General features: G+C 35.6%; 1 protein-coding gene across 1 annotated transcript; it reads right to left on the reverse strand.

Moving 5' to 3' along the window:
• Positions 1 to 1,242: 1,242 nt before the first annotated feature.
• On the reverse strand, positions 1,243 to 13,025 carry srpra (SRP receptor subunit alpha). Its single transcript, XM_058750529.1, has 14 exons — positions 12,695 to 13,025; positions 11,530 to 11,613; positions 11,259 to 11,422; positions 10,284 to 10,444; positions 10,032 to 10,191; positions 8,002 to 8,152; positions 7,693 to 7,811; positions 7,455 to 7,573; positions 6,132 to 6,218; positions 5,822 to 5,994; positions 4,060 to 4,273; positions 3,810 to 3,973; positions 2,439 to 2,537; positions 1,243 to 2,352 (listed from the first exon to the last, which is right to left on the reverse strand). Exons 1-14 carry the CDS (start codon positions 12,815 to 12,817, stop codon positions 2,224 to 2,226), a joined length of 1,947 nt encoding a protein of 648 aa, XP_058606512.1. The 5' UTR covers positions 12,818 to 13,025; the 3' UTR covers positions 1,243 to 2,223.
• Between the last annotated feature and the right edge of the window lie 26 nt (positions 13,026 to 13,051).

Here is a 13,051-nt window from a genome sequence, read left to right on the forward strand (position 1 = left end):
TCAGTGGCTCAACTTCAGTTTTGCGAAGCTACAAGAATACTACTTGTGCACAAAAAGAACAATTTATTCAACAATTCTTCTCTCCGAGTTAACGTTACTCACCAAAATGGCGGAAGACGGTAACTCGGGGAGAAGAATTGTTGAATAAATTATTTTTTTCTTTGCACACAAAAAGTATTCTCGTATTTTCGCAAAACTGAAGCTGAGCCACTGATGTCCTTACTACGTTTCTGGGTCTGGGAACAGTTCAGTTGTGTTGCTGTCTATGCAGGGTCAGAGAGCTCTCAGATTTCATAAAAAATATCTTGTGTTCCGAAGACGAAGGAAGGTCTTACGGGTTTGGAATGACATGAGGGTGAGTAAGTAATGACATAATTTTTATTTTTGGGTGAACTAACCCTTTAAGATAGGACAGTATGTAGACAAGAGTCGAAGTGGGAAAGAGATGGGGGATGGGAAAGGTCCGTGAGCTGGGACTCGAACTCGAGACGCTGTCGGCGCGCTGCCCACAAGACTATTGGCGGCAACTACACCAGAACATTTATGTGAAAATGTCTGACTGTACATCGTCATAAACATCCAGTCAGTGAATCAGCTGTTACAGTAGCTCAGTAACTACCCTGCTGAATTTGGTGACTATACCAATTTAAACCAATAACTCGAGTCATAAGAACCAGCCTATAAAAGTCATAATTTTAGAGAAATCAGACCACAGCAGTTATGAGGTAAGGTTGTTTTTGGAATGCAACTGACACTATTTTGACCTATTTGCATTATTTCTGTAGAAATGATACACAAAGTGTGAATTCTATGGAAGTCTGTTTCGCCACGGAATTAAAAAATTAAGGAAACTGCTACTTTTTATATGAGCTTCTGACCTTTTAAATTGCAATTCTAAGTTTATATGTCAGTATTCTTTTTTCCCTCCAACTGAGAATATAAATATAGGATATAAATGTAAGCTTGCAATTCTGAAAAGAAATTGAATTGTGAGCAACTGTAAGAAAGTTGTGAAAAAACTGATTATTGAGATGTAAACTTGGAATTGCGAGAAAGTCAGAATTCTTGAGTTTATATCTTGTAATTCTGAATCTAAAACAGAAACAAAGTCTGAAAGAGATGTAAACATTTTATTTTTCCTGTGGCAGAAAAACAGGCTTCCATAGGATTCAGCATTGGTAAAGCAGTATAGGAAACAAAATTTCCTACTACTAGTTCCAAACATTACACATCATTACAAGCTATTATAGCAGCTTTATTTAAGAAATATTACACACTCAAAGTACAACAAATCTTCTCTATGAAGCTCTCCAGTCTTGCCATTGTGTTAGCGTAAATTAACATGAGGTGATGGAGAATTAAGACCTGACTTTGTTCTAAAATCAAGGGACCAAGGGATCTGAAAGAAATGAAAATGGCAGTACAGTCACTAATGAATTAAAACAAATGTGTAAAACTTTGTAGGGCTTCAGATAGTTTGGTATACGCAGCATTTTAGAACTTTCTGCTGAGGCGCCTTCAAACCTCAAGCACCAAACCTTACAATACCTTTTAATACCTTTCATATCCAGAGGTATGAAAAGCCTGAGTATAAAAGGAAGAATGAGAAAAGGCAGCATTTGTACAGAATAGTTTTGGGATCAACGGCTAAAGTAATGAGTTGAGGCACTATGGTAGTGATTTCATGAGACAGTTTGGGTTGCGGGCCTTCATTGTAATGTACCTACATTAATCAAATAAAAAGTAGACAAAATACATTTAGAATATATTATCTCTCTTATAACATTGGAATAACACCTCAGTCCAGTTTTTTTGGTGGGCAGAAAGTACAAGAACACTTGATCGTAGAGAACAGATGCAGAAAAGTGCAAAAATACTTTCCATTATCTCATTATTTAAAATGAAAACCAAAGCACTGCTGTCTGATTGGCTGTGTTGTATGTCAATCAAAAATGGTTGCTGAGGTGAGATCAAGTCAAGTGATATTCCTTCCACTCATTAAACTGAAACACTTTTTTTTTCCTGGAACAAAACACAAGGAGGATCCTAAATATGAACTGAATTTCAGTTAAACCTGTAGGAAAAAAAAAAAAAAAAAACACCTATCATTTCAACACGTAGGCATGTCTGCATTCACAGGAAGCTGAGAGGGTCACAGGGTCTCATATCTAGCTTTTGCGGAACCGTGAAAGTCGCTGGAGCAGCAGAGGCGGGACTTGTATCTCAAGCCTTCATGAGTGCGCTGACCACAGCCCTGGCGTTGAGGCTGCGCAGGTCGCTGTACGTCTGCCCGGTGCCCACAAACACGATGGGCTGACCTGTGATGTAGGTCATGGAGATAGCAGCGCCCACCTACAGGAAACAATGTGGAGTTATTCTTAACCAAGATCCATTTCACAAGAACGTGCCATGAAAAAAAAAAGGACCTGGAGACATACCTTATCATCAATGGTGTCAAACTTGGTGAGAACGATGCCGTCGATGAGCCTGGGTTTGTCAGTCTTGGAATGATCAGCCAGCGCTTGATTAAATTTAACCTACAACAAAGCAAAAAAAACATTCACTACATAATGTCCTGGAAATTTTTGAGCAGCTTAGGACTACGTTTCAGATATCAGTTTCCCACATGCAATAGAAACAGAACAAGTGAGAGTGGTAACCGTCATGGATATCCTGTGCAGCCCAGATATCGTTTCTAATCGGCTGAATTATCCCACGTTAACTTTTCCTTGGGTATGTTTGATTTAAGTCTCTCAATGTTATTACACACATGTTGTACCGGTTACTTTTTTTTTTTTTTTTGGTATAATTATGTAGCTTGGGGTCTGTGCAATAATTTTTTTTATTTGTTTTGTCTGTTTGTTTGTTTTTGATGATTGCTCACCAAAGAAAAATTCACATTAATATTGTGAATATGCGGATTTGATGCTCATAAAACATTTCTTAATATTATCAATGTCGAAAACTGTTTTTACTGCTTAATATTTGTGCAAACCATGATACATTGTTTAGGATTCTTTGCCTATCATTTTCAGAAGAACAGCATTGATTTTAAATATATATCTCATAAGGGTAACACTTTACAATAAGGTTCATTAGTTAAACATTAGTTAATGTATTAACTAACACGAACTAACCATGAGCAATACATTTGTTACTGTATTTACTAATCTTTGCTAATGTTAGTTAATAAAAATACAGATGTTCATTGTTAGTTCATGTTAGTTCACAGTGCATTACCTAATGTTAACAAGATTTTAATAATGTATTATTAAATGTTGAAATTAACATTAACAAAGATTAATAAATGCTGTATAAGTGCAGTTCATTATTAGTTCATGTTAACTAATGTAGTTAACTAATGAACCTTATTGTAAAGTGTTACCCTCATAAGATTATAAATGTATTTACTGTAATTTTAATCAATTTAATGCATCCTTGTTGAATTAAGGTATCAATTTCTATTTTAAAAAAAAGAAATGCCATGTCTGAAATGCCATCATCATTTACTCACTTTCACATCATTCTAAACTTGTATGGCTTTCAATCTTCCTTGAAAGACACAAGTATACATTTTTGAATAATATCTGACACACCTTTCAATTTAATATAAGTGGAAGCAGACTGGGGTTGAAAAATGGTAAAGAGGCATCATTAAATTGCATAAATAGCTCTCTGAAACATCAAGCGCTCCCTAGTGTAAAAGCACTTTTTATTGTCCAGAAACATTTGCTGGTCAAAGATGGCTACTTCATATGACACACTATGGAGCAGTGCCTTCTACAGACCATATGTGGCATTACACCTACCAGCTGATCCACAGCCTCATTTCCCACCAGCGCTTCTCCCACAAACAGCACCAGGTCAGGGGTGTTGACCGCGATCAGCTTCGCCAGAGCCGTCATCAGAGGAGCGTTATCCTGCATACGGCCGGCGGTATCGATCAGCACCACGTCAAAGCACTGGTTACGAGCTGCAGAGAGAGAGAGAGAGAGAGAGGAGTGTTAACAAATGAATCCTTCTAAAGTTTCATTTCCTCTAAAATCACAGGGTTTTTACCAAAGGCGATAGCCTCCATGGCGATCCCAGCAGCATCCTTGCCGTAGCCCTTCTCGAAGAGCTGTACGGCGGGCTGTCCTCCGTGCTTTTCAGGGGGGTGTAGAGAGTTCAGACGCCGCTGATGAGTCCTCAGCTGCTCCACGGCACCCGCGCGGAACGTGTCACAGGCTGCGATGAGCACCGTGAAGCCGTTCTCAATCAGCCAATAGGTGATCTGTACAAACATTTTTTATTATTATTATTTTGTTTTAGATAAATACATGTCACATGACCCCTATGATTTCTATATAATATCAGGGTATCTGCAGGATTTTCTAGCTAGAATTTTTACCATATAAGCAGGGTGGGGCAACGTCTATGGTAACATTAAAGTGTAAAATGACTGTAAAAAGCATGATTTGCAGTTCAGATACAGGTTTTCACAAAAACAAAAAGAGTTTAATAAAATGATAAACCTAACATTTCCGATTTTAAACTATTTTTAAGAAAGAAGGATGAGTCAAAAGTATGAATTATAATAATTTATATGATTATTATCAATCAATTATTATTTGAATTAAATAAATATATTTTACTCTCTTAATTGTTTCGATTTTAATAATGCATTATCTTCTTGTCAATTCACCAGTTCACATTTACAACTCTGCGTGTTTGCAGCGTAAAAACATGGGTGTTTTCACATTGGTCTATACAAAAGCCAGAGTGGCTCATTGAAAAAGCAATTTCATTCTCTGCCAGCAGGTGGCGCTTTCGGAATGGCAGAAATATAGCGGTTTCCCCTGTAATTGCAGTACACAAAGCAGTGCTCATGTTTATTCAATGAAATCATAGCCTTTTGAAGTTTAATCATCACATTCAGCCATACTGCAATTCTTGAAATCATAATTAAGACTTTCTTGTACCATTTAAGACTTTTTATGGCCTTAAATTTGATACAACTAAATTTAAGACTTTAAGGACCTGCGGAAACCCTGTAATATTCGATATACTGATTTGCTGTTCAAGAAACATTTCTTATTATCAATGTTGAAAACAGTCGTGCTGCTTAATCATTTTAAATATTTAATATTTTATAAATGAGATTTAAAAAAAGAAGAAAATTGAATACTTTTAATTTAGAAAAGATGCATTAAATTAATTAAAAGTGACAGTAAATACATTCATGTTACAAATGTCTATGAAATAAATGCTGTTCTTTTGAACTTTCTATTGGTCCAAGAATCCTGAAAGTTTCATGGTTTCCATAAATATATTAAGCAGCAAAAACTGTTTTCAATATTAATAATAATAATGAGAACCATTATTAACAATTGATAATAACTGAGCTCCAAATCATATTACATTGATTTCAAGGATCACGTGACACTGATGACCAGAGAAATGATGCGGAAAATTCAGCTTTGCATCACAGAAAATAAATTACATTTTTAAAACATTAAAATAGGAAATATTTATTTGAAATCTGAATAATAATTCACAATATTACTGTTTTTACAGTATTTTTGATTCAATAAATGCAGCCTTGTTGAGAATGAGACTTATTTCAAAAACATTAAAAATCATAATTATTTCAAACTTTTTACCGTTAGTGTATTTCACATGAATGAAAACAGAAAATATAACTGCATATACATTCATTTTATACATTGCATATACATTTTTAATTTCAATCACTTCTTAACAAAAGCCAATTATTTCACACCTTCAATTTCTATAAGGTAATTAAAAGAATTTTAAGGACCTTGTGAGTTTTTTGTTTTACCTTGGCGAGGTTGGTGGACTTGCCGACGCCGTTCACCCCACAGAAGGTGATGACGAAGGGTTTGCGCTGAGAACGAGCCTCTAGCACGTCCCTCAAGATGTCCACGCGCCGCTTGGGCTGCAGGATCTGCACCAGAGAGTCCTGCAGAGCCTGCTTTACTGTAGAGGCCACAGCTGGAGAGAAGAAGCCAGGAGAAGATTTAGAAGAGCAAAATAATCCAGGAAGGCCAGAAAGCAAGACAGAAGACAAACACGTGTGTGGGAAAGCTCCTGTTTGGACGGGCTGTTCAGCAGCTGTGCGCTGTACTCACTGGTGAAAGTGCCCATGACTTTGCCTTCCAGTTTCTTGGCCACAGAGACACAGAGCTGGGAGGCGATTTCGGCTGCTACATTCTTGGCTAGAGAAACAAGAAAAGACAAACTGCCATTAGTCTGATCAAGTTATAATACAGGCTGAATACACACAGTATATAAACTGGTGTCTAGTTGTTTGTGATTACTGGAATCTTTGAGCATTATTTTGATCAGGCTCAATTCATTTAGACCAGGGGTCATCAAACTTGATCCTGGAGGGCCGGTAACTCTGCAGGACCGAACTTGGTGACACCTTTTTTTCATACTGACTTGTGAACTCTTCAACAAATTCATTAACAAGAACAGACTGAAAAGAACAACTGACTCATGAATAAAAAATAAAAAAAAACTTTATGGTTCACGAGTAAGTTTTATAAAGATCAGTAACTAGCTGAGGGGTTTTTAATCCCCAAATATGATCATCCACATGAGAGAGAGACCCCATCTTAAAATTTAAAAGGCAGCTATACATATCATCCATGTATAAAATACCCAATTCATACTGTGGAAAGTTAATCTAATTTAAAAAAATATAATTGTTTTATTCAATCAAATTTGTCCTTATTTTAATCAGATTTTGTTTTTTTTCTACATATACTGTACTGTATTTATTCATATAACTATTTAAAATTATTCATTACAATCGGTTTTTAATTAATTTTATTTTAATCAATTTTATCGCACTTTTCTTACATTTCTGTTACATGTATTATTAATTTATCATTTTTATTTTTTTATTATTTTAATCTATTGCAATGCATTTTACTTATTTTTTATTTTAATCAAAATACTATAGTTCTCTTTTACTGTACTGCTAAATGCTAAAAATTGTACTGCTAAAATTTTATTACACATTTTCACCTATACCTTACTTTTAGATGTATTTTTATATCAATTTTTATTTATTTCAATATTATTTACTTACTTTTTCTAATAAAATTATTATTATATTTACATTTAATCATTTAGCGGATGCTTTTATCCAAAGCGACTCACAAATGAGGGCAATAGAAGCAATCAAAACAAGTGCTGTGACAAGTCTTGGACTTTTTTTTTTTTTTTTTTTTAATCCTAGCACTCCTCCACTCCTCTGATAAGCTAATTAGATATTTTAGAACAAAGCATATATACACCATATATAGTAGAAATTAATTTCCATGAATATTCCAGGCCTACAATTGTCTCTAGGTTTTCCATGACTAAACTCTGTAATAATTTTAAAAACATGTAAACAAAAAGTGTTTTGAATGAGGTGCCATGGGGCAAGAGCAATGTCATACCGATGAGGTGATCCCTCATCTTGTCCAGAACTGGCTCCATGTCCTCCTGAGTCAGATTCTTAGATCCCACCAGGCCTTTCAGCATCCCAAACATTCCCCCGAAACCACCCTTTTTGGCTCTGCAGAGAAACCACACAGAATGTACATTCAATATCAATTGTAGATGCAGCAAGTTCAGATGAAGAAACTCAACATTTTGAGGCATGTTGAAAAGACAAAACAGTAGTGAGTTTGTTACCCTTTCTTAGTGTTTGCCACCACAACTCTCTCCTCTTCTTGCACTACTTCATCCTCATCATCTGAGGACTCATAATCGACACCTCGCAAGTCCCCTTTCATTGAACCCACCTGGATCAGCTGCAGGAACAGAGTTAGTTGACAATTATATCTGCAATATCAATTTTATCTAAACGCTTTAAACAACCACGCATATTAAACAGCCCTCAACACTGAAATTATAATGAATTTTCACTAGCAGAGCTTGCTTGTAAAAAGACGGTGCAGTGAATTTGAGATTGTTAGTCAGGAGTAATAATGGACTGGTCACCGGTTCAGCTGTGGCATCAGGGTCTTGGTTCTGTGCATCACTGGAGTTGTTGCCATTGGTTCCACTGTAGTCCAGCTCTCCAATTCTCTTCCCGCTCATATCCCACACTCGGTTTGCCTTCCCCTTTGGCTTCTGGGGTTTAGGGGACTTGCTGTACAATACAACAGAATGAAATAAAAGATTTGACTTCAAACCAGTGTTATTTAGCATCAACATAATATTGTATTTTTTGTTAATATTTTGAATTTTTACATTTCCCTTTTTCACTTTAAAGCTTCAAATTTATTTTGTTGTTTGTACATTTTTATTAGATTTTTTTTGTACGTCTATATGGCATTTAAAATGTATTTCTTTATTAGTTTTAGACATTTTAGTATTTTAATAAACGAAAATGAGAAATGTTTATTTCAAGAAATTAATTATTTATTTGTTTGAAGGGTAAATTTACATGAAGACATTTTTCCTTTGCATTTTTGAAGTTTCGCATACAAAATGTCATGGCAATTTTAAATAACTCTCACCAGCATAAGAGACAAACTCACTCTCAGTTGTCTTTTAAAGGTTTTATTCTTAGCAAAGAAGGTCAACGGTCATACAGACACACAGGTTTCTGAGAGAGGGTGCTCCTCCACCTTATATCTCTTCCCTACTCAAGGTTACAAACTCTTAACAGCTGTACTTTTCCACACATGATAAGAAAGTAAAGAAACACTCTACTATATCATACTTAAGCTCGGTCCCCCTATATTTAGGTCCCAAACCATATCTCATTCTTACTTCATAACAGTTCCAAGTAAATTTAGATGACGAAGACTTTATTAAAAACAGAAAGGTTTTTCCTTTGCATTTTTGAAGTTTCGCATACAGACAACAAAGTTATCAAAACGATCCCGTTCACACAGATCCATGAAAACAACTAAAAACGCTGTATTTTTTTCATGCCAGGCCAGTAGTTGGTGATGACACTTTGTAAAAAAAAAAAATACTATGCACCTGCATACCTATAGACTGAACACGTAATAGGCATGTGCATAAAGTCACTGTTTTCACAAATTCATGTTTTTTATTATATCGCTTTCAGAAACGTGCACTTTGAAACCCATTTTCAAAAGTTTGTGTACTGTTTTCGGGCCCCCAAAATGACGTTGTTGCGGACAGAGATCTCGATTTAAACACCCATGCAATCCCATGTTTAAGTAACAATGATTGGCCATTCTAGAACATTCAAATATGCGTTTGCGCTGCCGCTGACACAGAGAGTAGACATTTACCATGTTTAGATAAGAACAGCTGCACAAACAGTCTCAACTACACAAAAATATTTTTGCCTTATAGTCGTTCATATTATCACAGAAATACTGGAATTAAAGTTTATAGTTCGGATATAAACATTGATGTTTATGGTAGCGATCAAAACAGAGCGAGTCATCTTTTGAAAGTAACTGACGCTTCAAATAACGTGTCATTTGCATTGTTTCGCCAGTAGGCGAAACACTAGGTATTTGTCATGGAATCATTCATTCAAGAGATTAGTTCAAAAACGCTGATTCATCCAGTAATGAAACAAGTGAAGTATTTATGAGTGTGTCATTGAATCATTCATTCAAACCAGTTTTTCATATTTTTATATAAAAAAATGGTTGTATTAAATACAATTTATTTTAAGTACATAATATAATAAAATATTTAATATTTCATTCAAATAGACTGCAGCAATTAATATTTTGTCACACATTCTTTTGTTTAGTTCAGAATTGTCTCTATTTGAGACACACACACAAAAAAAAAATTGTGACTCAATTTATCCAGAATAGTGCAGCTCACGTTGTTGCGTAAATGAACATCCAAAATGCATAAAAAGTTTTCTGTTTGTTGTTGAATAGGGTCGTGTAAACGGCCCCTTAGTTAATGATAATAATCCTGCTTTACAAATGATAAATCATTATAACTATGTAATCAGAAAAAATTTCAAGTGAGGCTTCATTTGCCATGAACAAAGCTTTTTCCTCACAATTCATAAAGCGTCCTACCTGGGCTTCTCTGCTTTTCCGCCACCCAACTGCTTGCTGATGAACTTGGCACGGTTCCTCTCGATAATCTCCTCTTGGGTCAGGCCCTCGTTTCCATTCTCCACAGCTTTTTTTGAGGCAGTCTGTGAGGCAGCTTTAGCCTGATCCCCTCCTGATTCAGCTGACGACGGGTGAAAGAGAAGAAAAGAAATGACGGTTACAAACCTACTGCTTCGGTGGCTTGCTTTATTAATTGTCTCTTACATTTCTCACCTTCCTTTTTGGCATTTTTACTTTTCTTGCCTCCTTGCTCCTTGCTTTTGTCTCCATCTTTTGTCTCAATCATAGACTTCACAGTTTTCTTGGATTTCTCAGACTCATTGAAATTCCTCATAGAGACGGGGGCCTTAGCTTTGCTGCTGACCTCCGCCTCCCTGCAAAACGCACACATCATTTAAATGATGATGCCTTGAGCTTAAGTCCTGAAAATAATATTACAATGTGGACGTATCTTGGTCTCTACTGATCTAATTCTTCAGTGACTGTCACATAGTCCTCGTGTAGCAACAATTGAGTCAAAAATAAAACTTGTAAACTTAATTATCAAAATAGTTTTTAGATAAATAGTTTCTCTTGCAAACTGAAAATGTTGCAGAATAATTTGGGCCACCATAATGTATTGTGTGCCTATAACAGTATGATTTTTATTTGAATATATTGTAAAATGTAATTTATTCCTGTGATCAAAGCTGAATTTTCAGCATCATCGTCAGTCTTCAGTGTCACATGTTCCTTCAGAAATCACTCTAAAATGCTGATCTGCTGCACAAGAAACATTATTATTATATCATATTCTTATTATCAATGTATTTTGTGGAAACTGTGACACATTTTTATAGAACTCTGAGATTTATAAAGTTCAAAACAGCAGTTAAACAGCATTCATTTGAAATAGAAATCTTCTGTAACAGTATAAATGTCTTTACGGTCACTTTTGATCACTTGAATGCATCCTTGTTGAATAAAAATATACCTTTCTCCTTATTAAAAAAAAAAAAAAAAAAAAACAACTAACAAACTTAAAGACTTACTACCCCAAACTTTTCAACGTCAATGTGTGTGTGTGTATATATGAATATGTATGCAATTTAAAATGTGGCATATACATAAAAAATATTTTGATCCAAAGGTTTATCCTTTTCGACAGACATTTATATTTATTGATCCAGAAAAAAAGGCCTAACTCACCGCAGAAGTCTGTGGAAGTAATCACCAAACTCAAAATTATTGAGCAGAAACTTTAGGGCGCCTCTCTGCTCCAGCTCATTCTTGTATCGATCTCTGAAGTGCAGCTGGACATCATCTATGAACTTGTCCACGTACGTCAGTGTCAGGATCTTTTGAAAACCCACCTGAGACAGCAGAAGCACACAATCAGACATACGGACAGCTGAGTCACAGGCCACTGACTGATCTGATGAATCACATTATTTGCACTGAAAGGAGAATCAACACTCACCACAAACACAAGCTCAAACTCATTGTCCAGCTTGTATTTAAGACTGATGGCATTGTGGGTGAAGGAGTTATTCCCACTCCTCTCCTGCAAAAAGACAAACATTCAACTTCAAATATGTCTTAACATACATGTTGCATCAAAGAAACATCAATCTGAAAATCTTTCATCTAATAACGTATTGGGCGGAAAAGGTGGAACCAAAATCACCATTTTTGAAGTGGTGGATCACGATATTTACACTAAATGTGTTCTCATACAAGGAGAGATTTCAAGTCAGATAATAGTTGATCAAACATATCTAATATTCATGGAATGTGTTTTCTTAACTTTAGCTTTTGATTTTCTATTCTGCTTTCTTTGAGTTAGCAGCTACTGCTGTTGACTATGGACGTCTGTTTATATATATCTCAATTCTGAAAACAAAATGGGCAGAACTGTGAGATATAAATGGAAAATTCTGACTTTCTCGGAGTTCAGACTTTACATCTTGCAATTCGGTCTTTTTTCTTGCCACAGAATAAACTATAAAAAAGGTAACTACGACTTTGATTCAAACTTTCAACTTTACTTGCAATTGCAAGTTTATATCTCACAATTAGGAATTTTATTCTCAGAATTGTGAGTTATTGTGACATAGAAACATAATTCTGATATAACAATATTTTCTAACAATTTTATAAGAGCAGCCTAATTATTTATAATAATCCGACAAACTTTGATTTGACAATGTGCTATAAATTCTGTTTAAATAGAACATTTATAAGCAAAAAGACAAACATTTTATAAATATTTTAAGAGGGTTACAATACAATTCTGAAGTTAACTGAAAACACCACAGAATCTTAAAAGCAATACATTTTTTGAACTCTTATATCAACATCTTGAAAACAATTTTTTGAATATACAATTTAGCAAGGAATAGTTATAAAATACTTATAAACTAAATATGAAAAGCGTCTTCTTTGAGCTCTCTATCTGTTTGTCTAGGCCAGTAACTTACACAACATGATTAAACTCCGACTCTGTCAGTCAATATTTGTGCTATTTTACATCTCCCTACACAGTAACCATAGTAACCTACATAACCCCCTCACAGCTCAACCCATGTGGTTTGCTGGGCCAGACCGCTGATTTCTGTAGATGCACTGGACACAACAGTGTTTACCTGCAGGATGACGGAGCGGATGAGAGCGTTAACGGGCCCGGTGAAGGATTCACTCACTCCGGCCCCCTGGAAACACCACAACACGATCCCTCCTTTACTGAAGATGGCGAAGAAGTCCAGCATCTTTGCCAGCCACGAACGAACCCAATACTACGAGGAACAGAACAAACACCGTACAACAAAAAACGAAAACGTGTAAAAAAATAAATAAGTGCTCCAAAGTTGGCCTGCGCTTGAGTTAATGTGCGCAGCGCTGTCTGCCGTCACAACCGAGACTCAACTCACGATCAGACACGTCAGTGGCACAATGAGGAAGTGACGCAACTTCCTGTGGAGCGACTGATGTGATCAAGGCTT

Source organism: Onychostoma macrolepis, chromosome 18, assembly GCF_012432095.1.
Source record: "Onychostoma macrolepis isolate SWU-2019 chromosome 18, ASM1243209v1, whole genome shotgun sequence".
Taxonomy (NCBI): Eukaryota; Metazoa; Chordata; class Actinopteri; order Cypriniformes; family Cyprinidae; genus Onychostoma; species Onychostoma macrolepis.

Bases quoted from the DNA above. Each gene is read 5' to 3' on its own strand.
- srpra (XM_058750529.1), bottom strand. From the start codon at position 12,817: ATGCTGGACTTCTTCGCCATCTTCAGTAAAGGAGGGATCGTGTTGTGG. The intron at 10,192-10,283 runs GTGAGAAATGTA...ACCCGTCGTCAG, and splicing joins TAAAAATGCCAAAAAGGAAG to CTGAATCAGGAGGGGATCAG. The intron at 7,812-8,001 runs GTGACCAGTCCA...CTGTTCCTGCAG, and splicing joins CTGATGCCACAGCTGAACCG to CTGATCCAGGTGGGTTCAAT.